Source organism: Colossoma macropomum, unplaced genomic scaffold, assembly GCF_904425465.1.
Source record: "Colossoma macropomum unplaced genomic scaffold, Colossoma_macropomum, whole genome shotgun sequence".
Taxonomy (NCBI): Eukaryota; Metazoa; Chordata; class Actinopteri; order Characiformes; family Serrasalmidae; genus Colossoma; species Colossoma macropomum.
Genome location: NW_023494803.1, coordinates 6888957 through 6911981, shown reverse-complemented (window position 1 = coordinate 6911981; position 23025 = coordinate 6888957). Strand labels below are relative to the sequence as shown.

Below are 23025 nucleotides of genomic sequence, written 5' to 3'. Positions count from 1 at the left end.
ATATTGTGGCTCCCAAGGTGGTCTGATTTTTATTGAAAGGACAAAACGGCTGTTCTTAACATTTGCGTTGCCGACCCCTGGACTAGCTGCTATAACACCTTCAGCAGGCAGTGGTGAGTAATGTTTATTACAGCTCGAGCTGTTTCTGCTGCTAATTACTACAGTTACCACTTTCACCTACTAAGTATCGACAGCTAGGAAGGAATATTTGTATTTTAATAATGGCTTACAATAAAGAAAAAGACAAACTGTTCATTGCAATTATTTATATGGGATTTTATGATCATGACAGGCCTAATCTGGGTCAGCTGTGCTGAAGCAGGGAAGAAAACCTGCAGTGTACTGACTATAAAGATAAACAGTCTGTCACTAATGATTCTGTAAGCAATTCAGTAATCTATTGTCTGTCTATTAGTAGAATAAAATAGAATAAACTTTACTGTCCATTTCTGAAAATGTGTCTTTGGCTTCATCAGGTAGCACGAGATTAATAAATAGAAAAAAAAAAATCATTTCATTTTTTAAATCCAGTTATATTGATGTCACTAACAGCGTGCATCAAAAATCAAAAGAGAATTATCCTGCAGTCCTATGCACCCGTTTCATGAGTGATAACGTCCAAGTGTGATCTTCACACCACAGCCAGACATTTAGTACAGCTGCAGCCTGAGAACTTTGCCTGACTATGAAAACATTACAGGCTCTGTCCCAACTTACAGCATCCTACTACTAGTGAAGACCGTTTTCTAGTGTACATAATTGGTTGCCAGTTAAAAAAAACTGGATTGTCAACTAACTGAACCATACAGGTATTTTTGGTCATTAGGCAAAGTGCAGCTGTCACATGTTCACAATTAAAAAGCTTTACTTGAGCCACAGTTTACATGCATTCATAGGCAAATTATAGACACAGCCTCTGTAATCAGTGGCAGGACTACATTTGGCCACATTTGTGTGTGTGTGTGTGTGTGTGTGTGTGTAATTTTCCACGACGTGCGAGCCACTCACATTCCTCCGTTCACCAACAGGGACTGGATCCGCCCATCAATCCCAGCCAGCGATAGGCTGATGGCTCCATCCGTCAATGCGACCTTGCGCCCCCTGAAGCTCGGCTTACAGAAGAGAGTGATCGAGGGAAGAGAAAACTCCTGCCCAACAGAAAAGAGAAGGCAGAGACACAGATGCTTATGATTACAACCGATGATCACGTGTTCTCTTACAGAGGCCACATTTGGTAGAAGAATAAAACGTTTGTGTGGACCAGTGGCACAAATGAGTGTTTTTTCCCTCTGTCACTCTTATTTCTCGCCCTATTTTAAATCTTTTTCCTCTTTACTTGTCCACTTCTTTCTTCCCTCCTCTATTTATTTTTTCAACCAACTTCACTGTCTTCATCTCTCCTGTGCTTCTCTGTCTTTGTACTCACATGTCCTACAGTGTGCAGAGAGCGGAGGGTACAGTCTGGTCTCAGGCAGCCCATAGCCTCAGCGTCTTTGTATTCTCCTTCCTCCAGTACGTACATGTTCTCTGTAAACTGAGGCCCTTCAAACGCCACCCAGCTGAAACACAAACAAGAAAAAAAACTTAGCTACTCAAAGCAATGATGGCCAAAATTCAGATTAATACAGCTTCTCCTTTCTCTTATGTCACATTATATCACAAAATGCTTTTCTAAGAAAACCGTGGATCATCAGTACTTCAAAATCACTGACCAACGGCATGTTTCTTTAGAAAGAGAGCACAATTAGTCCTGGATTTAGTATGGTGCCGTATGTGAAATGCATTTTTGCCGGTTGTCCTTTACTTTGTGTGAACATTTTATGATAAATGGACAAATAGAAATGCTATAAAAATCACTTGGAATAAAACATTTAGCCTTAACTTACATTAAAAGTTAAAGTTTTTGCCTTTTCTTGTACAGTTGCCTTTTTGGAGATACATGTTTTTTTTAGGACAGTGATGACAGGATAAGACAAACATGATGATATGAAACTCGAGCTCACTTTAAATCTAAGCAGCCCCAGTGTATTTGAAAAATGTGGCATCACTGGTTCTTTCTTGTCTGTTTCAATTATCAAATCAAAATGTAATATTGAGATGTTTGTTTTAATCTGAGCGTTTTACAGCTCCGGGTGTCCAACAACAGTCAGAACTAGCTTTTCCTCTGCTGGCGACCAGTGAGACAACATCCTCGATATTGACTGGTCAGTGCGCTCAGACTAGTGAAGAGCTTTACAGTCACTTACGTGACAGAGTTTAAAGAAGGTATCATCTGAAACCCCTGAAAAACTGAATTGGTTTGATATGTGATCTTAAATAAACTGGCTTATGGGGTTTGTGAACCTGTATGACCAAAGTGCAGACAAAATTTAGGCCTTACAGGGGAGCTCCACTGATTACATCATTACAATGTAAAGTCATTCAGATTGGTTTGATATGAAATTGTTCATTATAGACAATCTTACAGACTATTTCTTTAGCTACAGTGGTGGTGATGGGAACCAGGGGTCATGATGCATTCAACACAAATATGGCCATTTTATTTACTATCCAAAGCCACCAGACGTGCTTCTGAGTGTTACATGTGATGTTGATGATGGTAAAATAGTCATAAATCTGAAAAAATAAGTTTTCTTTGGGGACTATTCTGCCTTACAACGCCCTGCATGTACCCCTCTGTCACGAATGGATTAAAGTAAATGGATTAACAAGACGTTTTAGGCCAAAACTGTCGCAAAACTATGTCTCAGACGTCAGGCAGTGTATATCTAACCATTTCATATAATAACTTTCTGTGATGGAGCTTTTAAAGGCAGTAAACACTTCAGACAACTGGTTCCTATCAGCAACACTTTGACTCATTTCTGACTCATTGAGCTTCTTCAGAACAGAGCATTTCACACCAAATCACTCCGCATGACTTTGTTTACATCTTAACCATTTAATTATGTGGAGTTCCCCTGTAAGATGGATGCTATTACTGTTTTTAGCCATGCTGTGTCCATTTAAGGATAACAGTGTGTCACAAACTACACATGCAAGTCTATTTGTTATTACTTAATGACTCATGGTTTGAGACGAGTGAGTGATTGTTTGGTGTGCAGTTCATGTGATGCTAATAATGTATAAGCTGCATCAGCTTCATAGCACCACTGCAAAACTAATGAAGCAAACTTCAGACACCAAACATGTCTTTGCTGATCATCTATACTTTCTCCAATAGGAAAACTGTGTATTTATATTCTGTTCAGACCTTCACTTAAAGTCCCTCATTGATTTAATATCATGTATCTGCGTTTATGATTACTCTAATCAAAAGGTATGACATTCTTTGAGAATACCAGAACACTTTTACGATGTTAAACAAACGCTCAGATTCACTTTGAAGGCTCATTTGTACACATAAAATGGTTGCAATAAATAAAACGACTGTTTATTGTAATGATATTCACTTCATTTACATATCAACAACTCAACAACCTTCAGGGAGCTTTTTATCTTCACCTCTTCACCCCTTAAACTCCAAGCTTCTTATCTTTCAGGAGCTACTATGAATTATTCAGAACCACTGTGGCAGTAATGTTAGTAGTGTAGTTATGAGAGTGAGGAAAGGGTTAATACTGGACAAGAATGTTCCTTGGTACTCACTTTCCAGCTAGAACCTTACAGGAGCGAGGGCAGAACCCGTCCGGCAGGAATGCCAAACTCTCCTCTAGAACCACAACGTCTCCCCGGAAGCCAGGCTCAGAGAACAACTGGATCTAAAATCATAAATCAATCAAATCCATTTTTATATCATATCAAAGTTAATTATAGCACAATAGACTTTACACTACACCTTCACTTTACCTTGTACTTCCACTCACTGTCCACTTTATGAGCTCCACCTGCCTATAGCTCCACTATATAAGTGTACAATTACAGACCGTGGCTCCTCTTCCTCATTCACCACTGGTCAGTTACTGACCACAGGGCTGTTTGTCCAGATATGATGTGGGTGGTGGATCATTCTCAGCACAGCAGTGACACTGACATGGTAGTGTGTGTGGTGCTGCTATGAGTGTGTCAGACTCAGCAGCATTGCTGGAGTTTCTACACACGTCAGTGTCACTGGTAGATTAAGAGTGAACCACCACCTGAAAATATCTAGCCTAGAGCGGCTCTGGTCAGAAAATGACCAATGATGAAGATCAAGGAGTGAATTACACAAACTGTGCATTAACAGACTGTAAATTAGCAGGGTTGGGCAGCCATGGGCTGGAGGTTAGGGAACCAGCCTTGTGACCGGAAGGTCGCCGGTTTGATCCCCTGAACCGACAGTATGTGACTGAAGTGCCATTGAGCAAGGCACCTAACCCCCAACTGCTCCCTGGGCGCCGTGGATAGGGCTGCCCACCGCTCTGGGCAAGTGTGCTCACTGCCCACTAGTGTGTATGTGGTGTTTCACTGCACAGGTGGGTGAAACACGGAGGTGTAATTTCCCTGTTGTGGGACTAATAAGGGTCGCTTAACAAGCTAGGGGGTTCTAATGAAGTTGCTGATGAGTGTTCACTTTATCTCCGTACAGTCACTTAAACTCAACGCAGTTACAACCAGGTAATTACTAATTGTAACTAAAAAATTAGCATTCCAAGTCATTAGCTGCCTGATATTAGGACTGCACAAGAAGACAAAATGTACTGTAACATATTAGAGCAACTGTAAAGTGACCTATAATATTGTAGCTGTCCAAAAAAAAAAAAAACGTTTCAGTTCATTTTTAATTTAAACGCAATCTTATAAACACAGTGGCTCTCCTTAACATTAAGGGAATGGAAATGAAAGTTGTTCTTTGGACAGCAACGATACTATAAGACAAACATGATGATATGAAACTCAAGCTCACCTTAAATCTCGGCAGCCCTCCTGTCTGATCCTGCAAAAGAAAAAAAAATACAAAATATATGATGAGTGCACTGAGAAATATTTGCAATACTTTTTAAAAAAAAAATCACGCACTGCAAATTAAACTTTAATGCTCCCACTGTGTGTGCTAGGACACATTTACACCTTAGTTATATAAAGTTAAGATATATATACGTCTATCTTACAGCCCCAAAATCTGAAGTCTTATGCAGTTGTAATAAAACCTTTGGATTTTTAACAACAAGCCTCGCATAGTAATTCGGATGATAGCAGTTCAGCACTTTCCAACTCTATATTTCACTATTTTTCTAAGAGAAAACTCAACAACAAAGTTCAAAACAAATGTCAAGCATGTAAACACATTTCTTTAGATTAAAATGTGTACAAATGTGTACAAAACATACAGCTGTGTCCAAACATTTGACTGCACAAGCCAGCAGAATGTATGAGACGGTGTTTACCAGAAACACGGGCTGGAGGGAGGAAATCTTGTGGTTTCGAGCGCCCCAGTCCTCCGGGCTTCCGTACAGACCTTTCTCCAGAACGTACAGCTCCCCAGAGAACGCAGCGTTCTCAAACGCCACCCATCTGCTCACAATCAGAGAGAATGACATTAGACTGTCTTACACATACAGTATCTCAGATTACACAGCTCTATTTATCTATAAGGCCTGACAGTAAAGTGTTATTTTGTGGTCATTTCTTCAGAAGCTTTGTATCCAAACACTGCAAAGTTTGCTTAGGTAGAAAGTGAGCAGGTCTCAAAGTGCACACTTGAGAAAGGGCTGATTCACCTAACCCTGCATTAAAGTAATAGCTCAGCATGAAAAAAGGACATAAGTTTCTGGAGGAGTGAGGCTACTGTAGCTAGCACCTAATTAAAGCTTACAGCCCACCACTTTCATTGTGTCTAAAATCACCACTTGCTTGCCTCAAACTGCTTAGGATTAATTAACAGACAAGCTTACGTGGTTTCTGACACTGTACGACAGGCTGTTATCTAGAAAAACGGATAAAAGTATGCTGTGCAGCTAAAAACTGGAGATGGCACTATAACACTTTTCCCAGTACCAAGTGGTATTGGACTTGGTATTAGTGGTATTGAAGTGGTATTAGTGGTACTGAAACCTTCTGTATTGGCTCAAGCCAATTTAACGTTTTTCTTTAAAAACTACACACTTAAAAGACGATCCTTCAAGGGTTCTTTAGTAAAGGTAATGGTTTTATTTATTTATTTATTTATTTATTTACTGCCAGACTCTCCAGGCCTCTTTTTTCTTCATGCTGCTGAAAAACACTGCAGCTCAAATCACTGTAATGACACCATAAAGCACATTCCACAGGTTTTAAAATGATTAAGTGAGGAAGTGGTCAACATGTGCAAACACTGAACACAGCCTACTTCCGTTGAGTCAGTGAGCCTCTCCTGCCTCCAGTTTGATAAAACTAGCCTCTGGCAAACATTCACTTCTCCTTCATTAACAGTTTCCTGCCATAACCGGCATACTGACCAAACCTTCTCCGACACCTCCCTCAAACCAGCTTCTCACTGACACACTCCAAAGAACCAATCAGACATCAGCATTGACAGTTAGACAATGAGTGCGTTTACATGCACTTAATAATCTGATCATAATTGGACTTCAGCAGTTGTATGATTATTCAAGTGATCGTATAAACAGCACACTCTGATTTCTTAGACCGGATTAAGGCCTAGAAATGTGAACAAGAATCTGATAAAGAGAGCTCGATTTTAGCTCAGTAATCAGATTTCTCAGTGCATGTGTACCCTTACTCTGATTTCTTTTCGGTTTTCTCAGTTTGCTCATGTGCGAAAAACAGACCGCTGCCCCAGAAATAGCAAGCAGATGGCAACAAAACACTTTTGGAGCGATGCTGAAACCAACTTCAGGCTTAACGAAGTGAAGAATGTAAATATGCTTTATCTTCTAGATCACGTATGTTCATATTTTCCACTAATGTGACGATGTTTTAAAACAAAAGCCACAGCATGACGTTTGAGTTTTACGTTATATTTACATCACGTCTCATTCTGTGAGCTTATTGGCTCACAGAACCCAAGTGCACATAAACACTTTGAACGAATTCCTGACAAAATCTGAATTTCAGCAGTTATCAGTCTATTAGGTGCATGTAAACACACTCTGTACACACTGTGTAAACATTTACTGTGTAAACTATTAACCAGCAGCTCCAAGGGAAGCTGCACATTATCTGGGTTTCTGTATTCGCTAACTTGCATCTTAATAAGATGTCCAATGATGAACAACCTTGAAGAACAATGTTAAGCTCAGTAAGCTAGCTATGTGAACTTCACTTAGTTTGGCTGCTGACAGCTTAATGAAACGGTTAGATTAAACAGGTCTGTGCTATGAACGATTTAATTGTCTTGTTCTAAAGCAGAAACCTGAAGTGACCAAAACAGGCTGATTAGCCATCTTGCATCTTGACCTAGCAGTGTTTACTTAGTAGCTATTACTGGTTATACTATAAAATAATACAACCCACTGTTGTCAACAGTTACAGAGAACCGTGTGAAGAGTCACGTAAAGTTTATTTCTTGAGAGTGTAAATACAAGCACTAGTTCAAAAACACTCTGCTAGCATACATGCTAAAAACATTAGCTTTAGCTACATAGCAAATAAACACTACTTCTAAACATGTTAAAGCACTGTGTTAGAGAACTGTGTAAAATGACTGCAGTCAGCTTGAAAAGCTGCGATCATTTAAACAAACTGCGATTATGCGATTATGTGAATGATTGTGACAGGCCTGTACTAAACTGGCCTGTCTGACATTGGACAGAGGGTAATGTGGCTCTTTACCCTTTACTGCCCCAGTAGAGAGGCTTACGGTCAGCTGGCTAGGCCTATTATTACAGTCTACAGTGAAGGCCAGTTACACAGAGGATTTAACAACTATGAGAATGTGTGTGTATTTATAGTACATTCAAGTGTGTGTTACTCACATACTGGCCTTTCACAGGTTTAGAGTTGTTTATACATGTTTGCGCGAGTTTGTGTCTAGGAACAGAATGTATGCTGTAGAAAAGTGAGTGTGCGTGTTGAAGTATGTGTGCGTCAGACATTCTTCTCGTCTCTTTAACCATTTAAGATCTAAACCTAAAAGTGGCCACCTGGATACGTCTTTACACTTTTGACCACAACTTGTGATATATTACACCAGGGGTGCTCAATCCTGGTCCTGGAGATGTACCACCCTGCAGAGTTCATCTCCAGCCCTAATCTTGGGTGGTGGATCATTCTCAGCACTGCAGTAACACTGATGTGGTGGTGGTGTGTTAGTGTGTGTTGTGCTGGTACGAGTGGATCGGACACAGCAGTGCTGCTGGAGTTTTTAAACACTGTGTCCACTCACTGTCCACTCTATTAGACACTCCTACCTTGTCAGTCCACCTTGTAGATGTAAAGTCAGAGACGATAGCTCATTTGCTGCTGCACAGTTTGTGTTGGTCATCCTCTAAACCTTCATCAGTGGTCACAGGATGCTGCCCACAGGACGCTGTTGGCTGGATATTTTTGGTTGGTGGACTATTCTCAGTCCAGCAGTGACACTGAGGTGTTTAAAAACTCCAGCAGCACTGCTGTGTCTGATCCACTCGTACCAGCGCAACACACACTAACACACCACCACCACGTCAGTGTTACTGCAGTGCTGAAAATGACTTACATTAAAAGTAAAGTAGGTTTTTTCCTTCTCCTGTAAAGTTACCATTTTGGAGGTACAAGGTTTTCTTCCAACAACAGCGATACGTAAATGACATCATAAAAACAATGAAGGCAAAACAGGCTGTTACCTTAATTAGCTAATATGGACTGTGGAGTGAGTGATGTGCTTCTAGACTTTACTTATATCTAAGACTTATTAAAAAAACCTCCACGATATGTGGAAAACGCTTAAAGGGTTAACAGTTGGTCTTACAGAGGAAATGAGCTGTGCTTGCTGCAGGATATGTGCCACCTCATCCAGCCTGTACTGAACAAGTGCCACACCTTTTAACTCCACCCTCGCCCTCAGCCTCCTCATCTATGTTCCTGCAGAACAACTATTAATATTACAACATAAAGAACGCAGGAATGCCAGAGAGCTTTACAGAGACACGCACCAGCCAGTAACACGACGCAGGAATGATCTGCATGTTTTCATCTACACTGTCACTGTACTAAATAAAGTTCTGTTATAAAACGACTTCCTGAACTTTTATGAAGCTCATCCTGTTGTGCTGCCTGAATGAAAGAGAAGCGGAGCGATTCAGGAATGATCGTAGCTCTCTGGACAGTTAGAGAGCTGAACGACCGATTTAGTGCTTTCCTGATGCAGAAACCGAGGAATAAGGAGAGACAGAGAAAGAAAAGGGCCTGGATGATAAAACTGAAATGAAATACTGACAGATATTTAATTTTTGAGAATGATATTAGATCCACTGTTTACTAAGCTTCGCTTTCACTCAATCCTAAAAATGAACAGCTGTTAATTTTATATACTTGTACTTTATTTTATATACATATTACTGCTAACATACAATATTTTTAATATAGATGTTTATGTCTCATTATCGACACAGAATTTTAAAAAGTCACAAAAAGTGTAACCATGGTGTCACTCGTAACCATGGCAACAGATATGTTTTCAAAGAGCAGGAATTCTTCAGCAGACAGTCAGCCTGCTGGCACGCATGCCTCTCTGAGCTGGCTCGGCACGGCTGCGTCAGACAGCGCACACCAAAAACTACAAACAGCTGGAAACACAAAGAGCCAGAAAAAGCCCAAGGCCCAAGAGACAAAGACACTGATGGAAAACATCTTGCCAGCGATGCAGAAACGGTTCAGCCTTTTGAAATCTCACAGTTTGTTCATGGCAGGACTGGATGAAAGAAGAAGACTGAAAAGAGAGGAGTGAATGGAGGGACTGGTAGATAAATAAACAAATAGATGGGGATGGATGGAGACAGGCAGACAGATACCGTACCAGCCACAAGTACGGACAAACTTATAGGCGTGTTTTTCTTGTTTTTACCATTTTCCGCATTTTAAAGTCATAATGAAGACATCAAAAACAAGTCTAATCTTCTATTTTAGATACTTCACAGCCATAATGCAGCTCTCCACTACTGACAGACATTAAGTTTCCCAAATAAGAGCTGGCTGTTTCTGCTATTTCAGTTTTTTTTTTGTTCCCAAAGTTAACAAAGGTGAAGGTAATGGAGTCAGATTAGTAGTTTCACTGGATGAATTTAAGAGAGGCAGAGATCATAAGACAGGAAAACTGCAGACTACATCGACCAGTCATCGACAAACAAAGAAAGGTAAAAGCCAAAAAACAGGGCAAGAACTAACGAGGAACACCTGGAAACACGACTATGAAGTTGTGTGAAATCCGGCCAAAAACAAAACCAGAGACAAACTCGCAAAACAAGCAACAGGTGTTAGGAATAACGAGGGGGAACGCTGGAATGATCCAATGTGATCCAGGAGAGGCGTCCTGTGATTCTCAGCCACAGCATCATGAGACATACTTAGTTCCAATTACTTTTTTTGGGGTTGTTCAATTTTAAATTGTTGAAAACTAATAAAACTGTTTTACTTTGTTTTGGAAATAACTTCACTATATTAATTTGTTTCAGGCGTTTAACGGGAAAAATTTTAGATCAAAATGTCTTAAACACAATGAAACACTACATGTCCAAAAGTTTGTAGACACATGCTCATCCAGTGTTTCAAGTGAAATCAAAGATGTTAATACAGAGTTTGTTCCTACTTTGCAGCAGTAAGAACCTCTACTCTTCTAGGAAGGCCCACTCGAATGTCTCATTCTATTAGATGCTATGGAGATTACACAAACAGTGTGTGTGCAGTTGAACACCTGTGTCAGCAACAGGTGCCCACTGAAGTAGCTAAATTCACTAATTAATAGAGGTGTCTGAATATTCTTGAATTTATAGTGTACATTCAATCAGGTGTGTCCAAATGTTGGTATGTGACCGTCATATAAAGAGAGCTTTCGTGAGGACAGCAGTTGGGACGGATACTCACACTCCAGACAGGACGTCTGCTGACTGGCTCTTGGTACCGTAGCCTGTGTCCTCCATGGCCAAGACGGGTCCCAGAAGGTCCACATTCAGGCTCCTCTCTGAAAAGTCCCTCTCACTGAACAGCTTCAGGTGAGGAGACACAAACTCCTGCAAGTCCAGGGTGCAAAGTGAAGCACAAACAGTTAAAAAGTCTGGGCCTCATTCTGATGTTGTTTGATTGTGATATGTTAACCATCTCTATTCACTATTCACTGTTCACTATAATTATTTTCCTTGATCTCCATCGGTGCTTCTACACTCACTATTTTGCATCAGAATTAAACTAGACATACTTTAGACTGTTCTCTAAACCTGTCAAAGACAATTTTATTTACTTGCTGATCAAATCCAATCCAAAAGATTGAATTTAGTAAAGGAATTATTTGTTTTAATTATTATTTTTGAACTAAAACCCATAATAATTAGAAAAGGATCTCATCTCTCTCTGCTGTCTAAAATTCTACCAATTATTCCAAATGCATGGTAAGCCTGAGGAGTGTTTATCTGTTGAGCAAAAAAATGAAACATTATAAAACTGAACCTCCAGCTTCTTTACACTCCAACCGCCAACACCCAGCACTCTAAAACTAGAGTTTACACTGATCACACTGTCTTGTTGAATGAGCATGAATTTGGTTAAAGATGTCCATCCACTGTTTGAGAGTGGTGTGGTCAGAGCTGATGGTGCTGATTCTGCAGTACTTACTGCGTGTACAGGTCTGATGGAGTGCAATGTCTCGCCCACTTCCGCCCAATCAGAGACGTCGACATATTCACCCTCCTCCAACACATACTGCCGGCCCTCGAAGCCCGGCTCTGTATAGCCCACCCATCTGTGTTAAAACACACATGAAGAGAAGTGAGGTCAACAACAAAGAACTTGAGAAGGTGTTATGACAAAATGCATCATGACCACTACATAACTTTCCTTGATAGAAGTATAAGAAATGTTCGATAAATGTTCAATATAATAGACTATTCTTGCGCTTCTGCGTTCTGGCGACAGCCCTGGTGGCGTTTTCTACTGCAAATAAAGCGACACTACTCTGCTGTCGCCACAAGAGTGCGCACTTCTGAGTTTTTCAACATGATTGGGGGGGGTGTCGCTGTACTTTAGCAACGTCTGAAACGTGGAGTTATATATTCCCTGTTTGAGTGGAGCGATCGGTGATCTGTTCTGCTGTAACCAAGTGTGAGTGATGAGATAAGTGGCATAGCTAACTGTACTGTCCTACAGTGAACTCACCTCTTTCCTAACATCCTAACAAACTTTAGCAGCATTAAATCACGTCTGCTCCTCTCAACTAAAGTGCTGTTACAGCGCTTAGTCATACTTTAGTGTTAGTGCATTTTCAAGCAACAAAAGTGAAAGAGAGAAGTGGGTTCATGTTAGTTCGAGCCCTGATTTAAACGAGAGTAAACTGAAGGTTCGGTATGTGCTGCACTGGAGAGCGGGAGAACGCTAGCTTCCCAGGCTAGCTGTTTTTAGCAGCTGGCTAACTTGAAGCAGCGCTCCGTCACTCACACAACACAGCAAATTGACGTTACTGTAGAGCAAACAAGACAAAAAAGCACTGATTTCAGTTTAAACCTAGCTAAAAGGAGGACTCTGTTTGTCTGGTGTGAGAGAATCAGACACAGCGAGCGTCAGATATATATCGCAGTTCACCCCTCAAACTCTCAGTCATCTGCTAGCTGGTGTTTGAATACTGTGATATGCTCTGACATGGATGTAAGGGAGAGTGATTGCAGTAAGGTGGTGTGATCCATCATGGACCTACCAAGCCAGCTAATGTTTGCTATTCACGCTAAGCTGACGTTGTTTAGAAACTAAACAGTTTAGCATTTGTAACTGGATAGCCTAGCATTCATCACCAGACAACTAAAATAATCTGTTTTCTTTCTTAAATTATGAATATTACAGCTGGCAAAAATCAGCCTTCAAACTTGCAAGAAATAATGATTTGACATTTATTGCGATATGTATCGATATTGACTGATATTAATTTTTTTATCGTGATAACATTTTTGGCCATATCGCCCAGCTCTAGTCCTGACCTCAACGTCTTTGGCATTAGAAGTTGATTGAGAATCAACTTCTAAGACTGAACTTCAGAAGTGTGGAATAATACCCCTGCAGATTTTGATCTGTGATGTGTCCAATTCTCTTTCAAATATGTTTTTTATAATGTGATGCTGAAAAATGAATAACTTATTAGATGAAAAAGGTGGTCTCTGACTTTTGACCTTCAGAGTCATAACTCATAAAATGTACACAGTGCAAGTTACTTTAGACGTAGCTCTGCTTAGATGACGCCATTTCCCTTAACATGAGACAACATCTGCTTCCTGTGTTCTGACATCACATTCTCGGTCATAAATGTACTAAAAATTTACAAAACAATAAACAACTTAATATCATTTTTAATCCCAAACTACACTACATGTCTAAAAGCGTGCAGACACCTGCTTGTCCAATGTTTCATCTAAAAATGCAGGAAGTTGTGCTGCACTAACAGACTCTACTTTTCTGGTAAGGCTTTACACCAGATGCTGGAACATTGCTGTGAGGATGTGACTGCTTTCGTCCACAAGAGCATTAATGAGGTCAGGTACTGATGTTGGACGATCAGTTATGGACACACCACCTCATCCCAAAGGCACTGGACGGAGCTCCATCACTACAGAGAACACAGTTCCAATGCTTCACAGTCCAAAGCTTGAGGGCTTGCCACTGGACATGGTAACCTTAGGATCATGTGGGGCTGCTCCAGAACGTCCAGTTCAGATCAGCAATGCTTTTATAGAGATTAGCTGCGAAGGCCTGTATGAGCAATGGGTGCAAGTTAAAGTAGCTAAATTCAGAAAACAGAAGGGGTGTCTACAAACCTTTTGACGTGTGTGCATGCGCCTCATTCGAATATCAGGTTAAGTAAACGGACACTGATATCTATGTATTCGAAAAACCGGGTCAATCCCTACAGCTCTACGGATTCAAGTCTTCAGTTATTTCCCAAGTCCTTTACGAGCTGAGGCAGGTGCACTGGAGAAAGGAAAACACTGAAGTGCAGCAGAAGGGCCCCCAGGACTAGAGTTGGGAAACCCTGCTTTACAGCCCTGAGACATGTGCGCCAAGGAAATTCTACTACAAACACAAATTACAGAGTTCAACAGCAGGTCTGAGAACGTTTTGCATCCAGCACACGCTCAGGTCAGGGTATCATTAGGGTAAATCCCATAATGCCTCGCAGTGGTAAGATTTACTCACAGGCCGCTGACTATTTTCATAGAGCCAACGGAGGTCAGTTTCTTCGTCTGGGCGGCTGAGGAGAGGTCTGCACTCTCGCTGCCTTCCTCAGCATCTTTCTCTGTCTGATTCTCCTCTTCCTCTCCATCTCCAATCTCAAAGACGTCTCCATCGATCTCCATGCAGGCGCCTCCAAACAGAGGCTCCTCATACAACACGGCCTACAGAAGAGAGAAAAAAATAGTTAGTTCAACTGCAAGCTCTGAAAGCTACACACATCAGGGCAATTCAAGTGGGTCTGTCATAATTCTGAAATTTCATCAGTCGATTAATTGCAATATAAATAACTGTGATAAACGATGTCATTGTCTTTTGTTATTTTATTGCATACAGCCATTAAAGTACAAGCCTGAAGTAGCCAAATTGGCTGGTTAGCTATCTTGTTTTCTAGCTGTTGATACCTAATGTCTCCTGACTGACGACAGAAACAGCTCCAGCTCAAATAAACAAACATTACTCAATGCTGCCCTCTAAAAGTGTTATTAACAAACATTAAATAAACAAAAATGGCTCATCACACTAATGGTACTAAGGGTATTTGAGCAACGGTCAGAAGTTAGCACTTTTTTGTCCGTAAGCTGAAGACATAATATGCATCTCCATAACTGTTTTCTACTCTCTTTAACTTGCATGCATTGTTTGTGTGATACAGGGTTGGGTGGAAGTCAAAATCCATGGTTTGTTGATTTACTAAGTGAAAATAAGTTACACTTACTCTACAGAGAACGCACTTCTGCACATTTTATTAATGCACATGTACTGTTTATTTGCTGAATTGAACATAAATAACATCATTTAATGTGATATTTTTAACATAACATATTAACATATATTCAATAAACATAATATGTTTTATCTAATAGAAATTCTGCACTAAAAGTAACAGAAAAATGTCATTTAAATTTGTTCTCTGTAGAGAATGTGTTAATTTTTTCACTTAGAAAATGAACATAATGTAATTTTATGGGGGTGTTTTTTTTTGGGTTTTTTTTTGCATACTGCTGTTTTTGCCTCAGCCCAACCGATAAAAACACATCCAATTCACATTGTGATTTTTGTGACAAAAACATGATCATGAACACTAACAACTATGGAAAACAACTGCCATTAACTCAAACAACAGCAATCAGATTATTATGTAATAATTGTGATAAATCCAAATTCAACTGCATTGGTTGTGGCACTTGTGTAATATAATTAAATAATATACAATAAAGTATGGTCTCATTTTTCAATCCCTGGATATTAATATATAATAATCTAAATTAAAAAAGGCTGTGTTGCTACATTTCTTTCACCTGTTTCACTACATTCCACTACATTTTCTAGAGAATAATCAAAGAAGTCACGTCAGAGATTTACACCCCAAAACACATAAAAACCCTCAAAATTAACCCACTTTATAAAATGAACTGACTGAACATGCATCTTCTAAAATACACAAACTGTATCCGTAGCTGAAAATTCTCCCTGACAATGTTTATAATGGACACTAGTTTAGTCCAGTCTGTGCTTGTCCAAAATACTCTAAATGCTGGGAATTCCTCGCCCAGAGCTGCTCCCTGAGGCACTGCAACAGAGCAGGAGTTCAAACAAGAGCTTAGAAATCATGGCTCCTTTGTCAAGGACCAGTAATTCAAGCCCTTGCGGCCACCATTTCAGGCTATTAGAAGCTATTTTAAATGCATTTCAGCTCACAAAACTGGACTCCAGCAGTCAAAAAGTAGTCAAAAAGGGGACAGCACTGTGCAGAAGTAAGAGACAACCCTACACTTATTTTATTTAAAGTCAAAACAGCTATTAACTACAGTTTTTCAGCATCCAGAAAAAAAGAAGAGAGTGTTCACTCTTTATTACAGCTTTCATTCTTTTTTTTTAGGAGACTCACTTTCAGTTTCTTAAAGAAATCTGCAGGGATGTTTTCCTCACACCTCTAAAGTTCAGTCTTAGAAGTTGGTCGTATTTCCTACTTCTTATCATCCAAGTAATCCCAAACACACTGAATAATGCTGAGATCTGGACTCTGGGGTGGCCGGTCCTTTTTTGTCTGTTCATTATGGACACATCCTTTCAGACCCGTAGCGCTGAGTCGTCTTCTCACAGTGGAAGGATGGACAGAAACACCTGTGGATGTTTTCAGATCTGAAGCAGCTTGATTTTCTCCTCTCTCTCAAAGATGGAAGCTTTTTGTGCTGTTTATCTGATGGGGACAGTTTTGGTGTCTATCAGGTCTTCCAGGTGGTTGTCAGGAGTCTCATTTTCTCCACATCTTTTTTTCCCCCCATTTTTTTCCAATTTAGTTGTATCCAATTCCACCCACTAGTTAGGACTCCCCCAGTCACACGATACCACCAGCGCTAGCACAGGCCACCTCTGAGACCTGAGAAGAGCCACTACATCTTTGCGAACTGCTGCTAAGGCAGCGTCATTGTACAGCTGAATGCACTTGGATGAAAGCACCAACCGCCAGTTCTGTTATGTTAGCTTACGCTGCCCGGGCCAGCATCACGCTGGGTGATGGGGGCATAAAGGGGGCCATCCTACCCACATAGAGAGAGTAAGGCCAATTATGCTCTCTTGGACTCCTGGCAATGGATGGCTGTAGCATCACCAGGGATTAAACTCGCAATCTCCTGATGACAGGGCCAACGATTGCGCCACTCGCAATGCAAATAAATGAAGTCTAAACAGGTTTACTTTATTACTTTAAATAATTACACATAAATATCTGTGCCAGTATTAGTGACAGCGCTGGCTCGGGAATAATGCCAAACCACACCCAGTGTATCCCCTTTTTGTAATATCAGCACTCAGCAGCACTCAAACCTTTCAGGTGTTCAGACCATCTCTGAACCGACAGAGTTTCAATATATGCTTTTAACAATAGTTTGAAAAAGAAAACTATCAAAGTATTCAAGCAAAAACTGCTTGCATACCAACAAGACATTTTGATGGACAAGAAGCTGAGTGCTGAAGCTGAAACACTGAGTAAACAGCTGTTTTAAGTCATAAAAAACACCTTTTCAAAAGAAGACAAGGTGTCCCCAAACTTCTGATATGCAGTGTACACTGGTCTATCAATTGTCTTTGGTTGTTTCCTTGTCAATAAAACCTTGTTATTATAATCTTCTGAATATGCCCTTGTTTAAACCAAGCTTCCTTTCAGCTTCTACAAATCTAAAAACAATTCTCTCAGCTTTTAGATGATGTCCTAAGAGTGCAAGTGTGGGATGTTATGGAGTCTGAACAAAGAGACTGCTGACACAAGCCAAATGTGCCAGTTAAAACAGTTAAAAAGGCTGTCTGGGCATGCCCAGTTCAGACTTGCTACAGCACCTGTAAGAACAGGTACCTTTCCACTTTAATACACAGTGAATGCTTTTGAAAACACGTGAATAAAACCGCACTTTGATGATAATGAATAAGAGCCGGTGGACTGACGTTCACTATTGTGCAACTCTCGTCAGGAACAAGATGATGCGAAATGAAGGCAGCTTCTGGCATGTTAAACTCAGAGAATTGAAGTGAATAATGAAATTACCTTGACTTCACTGGGATTCTCCACTTTTATACCGCCCTGAAATAAAGGAGATAAAGGTTGTGTTTAATGATGTCAAAGAATTCAATTCAATTTACTGTGAGATGAGGTAGTAATTAAAGTGGCAGCTTGGCAAAATGTCAAATTTACACAGTTTTCTCTCATTACTCTAAATGTAGACCCTCAGTCAGGGTGTGTTTGGTGTCTGAAGATTGATTACATTACTTATTGGCTACAATAGCCTTAGTAAAAACACTATATGGCCAAAACTATGTCTACACTGGACCATCATACCTCCATGCGCTTGTTGGACATCCCTTTCCAAAGCCATTGGCATTAATATGGAGGGCTATGCTGTCTGGAACTCAGTAGTGAGTGATGCAACAGAGGACAGACGATTTTTCATGCTATACACTGCAGCACTCAGTGGCCCCACTCTGTGAGTATGCATGGTCAAGCGCCTTGTGGCTGAGGTGTTGTAGCTTCTAGATGCTTCCATTTCACAATTATAGCACTTACAGTTGACCAGGGTAGATCTAGCCAAGCAGTAATTTCCCGACTTGATTTGCGGCAAAGGTGGCATCCTATGAAAGTGCCATGTTTAAAGTCACTGAGCTCTTCAGTACAAACCACTCTACTGCCAGTGTTTGTCTATGGAGATTGCATGGCTATGTGCTTGATTATATACACCTGTTAGCAATGGGTTTGACTGACACACTTGAACTCAATAATTATGACCGGTGTCCACATAGCGTATCTTGACTACATTTGGGGTAAGTGCAAAAACTGTAAAATAGACTTTTGCCAAGCTCTTGATTTGCATGTTCTGAAATGATGTGCATTACTAAACCATGAGCATATCAGTGTTAGCGAGTGGCAAAAAACATACAAACATTAAAATAATTTCTGCAAATCCTGGATATAGTTACCATTTTGAGTGGCCGCAATGATCCGACGAAGGGAGCAGGGAAGCCCCAAGACTCAGGACAGGGATACTCCCCCATCTCCAACACAGACAGCAAGCCCTGGAAGCCTGGATCACTGAAGACCAGCCAACTGCACACACAGACACAGGCATGCAGTCAGCTTGATCTACATTTTTGTAAATACTCTGCACTTTAGTTTAGTGGCTTTCTTTTGTATTTATGTGTCTACTTACGTATGTATTCACTCCACTAAGACAATTTTTTGTGCATGGCCAAACTCTAATAGTATGCTATATTCTATGGTTTCAAAACTTCTGAATGTCAGTGGTTGTGTCTCTACACTGTTGCGCTGAAATCCCCTACTGTGGTTTTAACTGTGGGAAAAAGGGGCTTGAAATCAATTCCTGAGCGAATACCACCCATTCTGGAAAAAAAACGCAAGAAGACATGTGGAAAACATCTCATGCCTGTTGCCGAATAGTTCACAAAATAATCTATTCTCAAAATGTACTACAAACTACTGCCTTTACTTCATAAAACTGCCATTATGCTCTAACAGCAGATTACACATTAACCACAACAGAAGAAACATGTTCCCTCTAATCTTAACATTCTTAGGATGGGTTTCTCAAAACACACATTATTTGCTTCACACAGTATTTCTCAGCTGAATAACTCAAGTCGCGATACGTCAATAATATCTCTAAAACTACAGTCATACGCAAAGGTTTGAGCACTTCCTATCAATTTCAGTGCACCGCCTCTATTTATTTGCTGAGTTTAACATATCATAAAACTAAAATATACAAAATATGACATAACTTCTACACAGGCCGCATTTTTTGTTTTATTTTTCCCTCCAAAATGTCAAATTCAGCAAATAAACAGTAACTTTGAGTAAAAAATTTACAAGAGTGTGTTCTCTGTAGAGGATGTGTTAACTTATTTAAAAAAATAAATAATAATAATAATAATAATAATAATAATAATAATTCAACAAAACTTCATTTGACCAGGGGTGCCCAAACTTTTGCATAAGACTGTATCTCCTCTTCTGTTGAACACTCTTGAACTATTTGACCAAGAAATCATAGTTCATGATCATCCTTTTATCTTTTTTGTTTTATGGTCCGACTCTAACCACCTTTTACTGGAGCCTCACTGATGTTTTGTTGATGAACAAAAATATTGGCTGATATTCACAACCTATAGTTTTATTGGTATTGGCAAAAATATTAATGTGCCAATAATAAGCAGCCTTTTGTGGGTCAAGGCACCGAGAACACAAAAATATACAAACGTTATAACACAAGCTTTTTATGACAAATATTGCAAACCAGCAAAGACTTCTGGGTAGCTCCACTCCCAGTGAGTTTCTGCTGTTTATGCGAGTTTAATCAAATCTGTGAGCAAAGCACTGTTTAACTAAAATAAAACTACTGCAGCATAAAATCATAATACAACATATAAATATAAAACTATATATATCTTTTTTTTTAATGCATTGCTGGCGAAGACATTTTAGGGCACAATAGTACTAAGATTCAGATTCATCAACATTACATATAAAACTCAGAAGACCTTTAGGTTCACGTGTCGATTGTAAATAAAATGGCTATATTTATGTTGTAGTCATGGTGACCCCTGGTTCCCGTCACCACCACTGTAAAGACATCTGAGCTGGTAAGTTTCTCTATAATGAACCATTTCACATCAAACCACTCTGAATGACTTTGTTTTCAGCTCAGTGATTATTCTATGCAGAAGTTTTGCAAAATCGGTGGAATTTCCCAATATCGGCAATAAAACTTTCATGTCACTTGGTCACATAAATATTTAAACAGGTCCCAAATATAATCCTAGTATTTACCTAAAGAATATTACTGACAAATCCTAAAAAAAACCTTAAAAAGTCAATCTAGGAGTAAGCATAAAGAAGCTTTCTGTGTTTAACGGGAGACTGCAGTTCACAAACTAAAAGCTTACAGCTCTGTGGACTAAAGTGTGGTGTGGTTTGCCAAACAAACAAACAAACAAATAAATAAATAAATGCAGTTAAACTCCAGGGCTCCAGAAACACTTTAGCACTGCAGAATAACGTCTCCAGACAGCAAGCTCTTTGCTTCAGACACGCACTAGCAGGCCTGCAACATTCCAGTGACCGAGAAAAAACAACCTTCGCTCTCTCTCTGTTGTGACTCTGTTGTGTGAGGTACCGCCAACGACTGAAACTCATGTAGATTTAATCTTTGGAAGTAAAGACTCATTATTGTTTTGCTACACATTTGTTATACATTTTCAACAGAATATCGCTTGTTTCAATGACCTACCAGTGAGAAATAATTCATATAAAATTACAACGTGCTTTTGTTAAAGCCGGCAACAAGAACGACTTCCAGAAGGTTAAAAATGTGAACCTTAATACTTCTACAACATGAACAACAGTCACATGAATTATTCTATTACTGAACTGGCACAGCCGACTCCACCCAAAACAACACGCTCTGTGTGTTCTCCCACAGTGACAAACAAACTCCCACTCATGCATGCACACTGAGCACTGAATAAACTCTGATGATGTGCTTTGGGAAAAGGTCTGACTGAAAGGGCTGAGGATGACTCACACTCCGGAGTGGACCTTGATGGACCCGGTACTCTGTGGAAGTCCGTATGAGCAGACCTCGACGGCGTCGTCACAGAACGCAGACACTCGACCCAATCCATTCGGCTCTGCGAACAGCTCTATCTTAGGCAGACTGTAGTCCTGGGAGCACAAGCAGTGGGAGAAGAAAAGACACATAAAAATCACCTTTTCATTTATGTAGTTTCCAGTCAAAACGGCCATTAAATATACGTAATTTTTCAGTTTCAGTGGAAAAAAAAGAGCAGAAAATATGTATTTAACCAAAATTTACACAGAAGCCTCCAACACTAAGTATGATATCAAATAGTTAAGTTAAAGTTAAGTGACCCTTATTAGTCCCACAACAGGGAAATTCAACCTCCGCATTTAACCCATCCATGTCAAACACCACATACACACTAGTGAATGCACACACAAACTAGGGGGCAGTGAGCACACTTGGCCGGAGTGGTGGGCAGCCCTATCCGCAGTACCCGAGGAGCAGTTGGGGGTTAGGTGCCTTGCTCAAGGGCACTTCAGTCACATACTGTCCATTCAGGAGATCAAACCGGCGAGCTTCCGGTCACAGGGCTGGTTCTCTAACCTCCAGCCCGTGACTGCCCCCAGTAAATCTACCATTTTTTATTTTTTTTAAATACATATTTTTTAATTTACTTTACTTTTGTGCACCTACTGCCACTTTAATTCTTCCATCCTTCCGATCTTAAAACTGAGTTACAGCTGCATCCTCCCATCAACGGCTATTTCCAAAGCTCTCAGCGACATTATGTTCCCCTTCAAAGAGACACCAACATTCAAATACTACCCAAACACACATTAGCTGCCTTCAAATGCTTTCTCATGTGAAATGGCTAACGGAGATATTTCTGAGGAGAACAGATTTAACATGTAAAAACATATATTTTTAAAACACGTTCATGGTGGAGAGGTACATACAGACTGTTTTAAGGCACAATAGTACCCAAATAGTAGGGAATCACAATACCACAATAGTAACCAAAATGCCTTTTTTTCAGATTTACCACTATTTTACCATCATCAACATTGCATATAAAAACTCAGAAGACACGTGTCGGTTCACTGCTGGTTTTGGATAGTAAATAAAATTACAATATTTGTGTTGTAGACATGGCAAGCCCTGGTTCCTATCACCACCACTGTAAAGAAATCTGAACTGATTTGATAAGATGATAAGAAGCCATTACAGACAAAAGGACACAGACAAAAACTGCACACCAAACCACACCAAACTTGTCAAACCATGTCTTTTTACATGTCACTTTGTGCACTGGTACAGGAAAGGGCCTTCACAAAACAGCAGCAACAGAGCTGGAAGCACAGAAGTGTCTAAAATGTCTTTGTTTGCTGCAGCATTAACATTACCTTTCACATGAACTAAGGAGCCCAAACCCTGAAAAACAGCCCCAGATTATTATTTCTCCTCCACCAAACTTTAAATCCACTGTGCGTTCCGGTAAGTAGCATTCCTCTGGCATCTGCCCAACCAAAACGTGTCAATCAAACTGCCAGACTGTGAAGCGTGACTTGTCAGTCAAGAAAACACGCTTCCAAAGCCCAGTGATTGCTGTGCG

General features: G+C 40.1%; 1 protein-coding gene across 6 annotated transcripts in view; it reads right to left on the bottom strand.

Moving 5' to 3' along the window:
- The window catches only part of crybg1a (crystallin beta-gamma domain containing 1a), a 109934-nt gene that overhangs the window by 8980 nt on the left and 77929 nt on the right, over positions 1-23025 (bottom strand). For all 6 annotated transcript variants that reach the window (XM_036593180.1, XM_036593181.1, XM_036593182.1 and 3 more), the window contains 11 exons: positions 21414-21553; positions 18793-18919; positions 17867-17902; positions 14287-14486; positions 11725-11851; positions 10981-11126; positions 5367-5493; positions 4886-4915; positions 3649-3761; positions 1427-1559; positions 1009-1148 (listed from right to left, as the gene is read on the bottom strand). In XM_036593180.1, the coding sequence (XP_036449073.1) occupies positions 1009-1148; positions 1427-1559; positions 3649-3761; positions 4886-4915; positions 5367-5493; positions 10981-11126; positions 11725-11851; positions 14287-14486; positions 17867-17902; positions 18793-18919; positions 21414-21553 (1319 nt within the window). The remainder of the gene's footprint in view (positions 1-1008; positions 1149-1426; positions 1560-3648; positions 3762-4885; positions 4916-5366; positions 5494-10980; positions 11127-11724; positions 11852-14286; positions 14487-17866; positions 17903-18792; positions 18920-21413; positions 21554-23025) is intronic.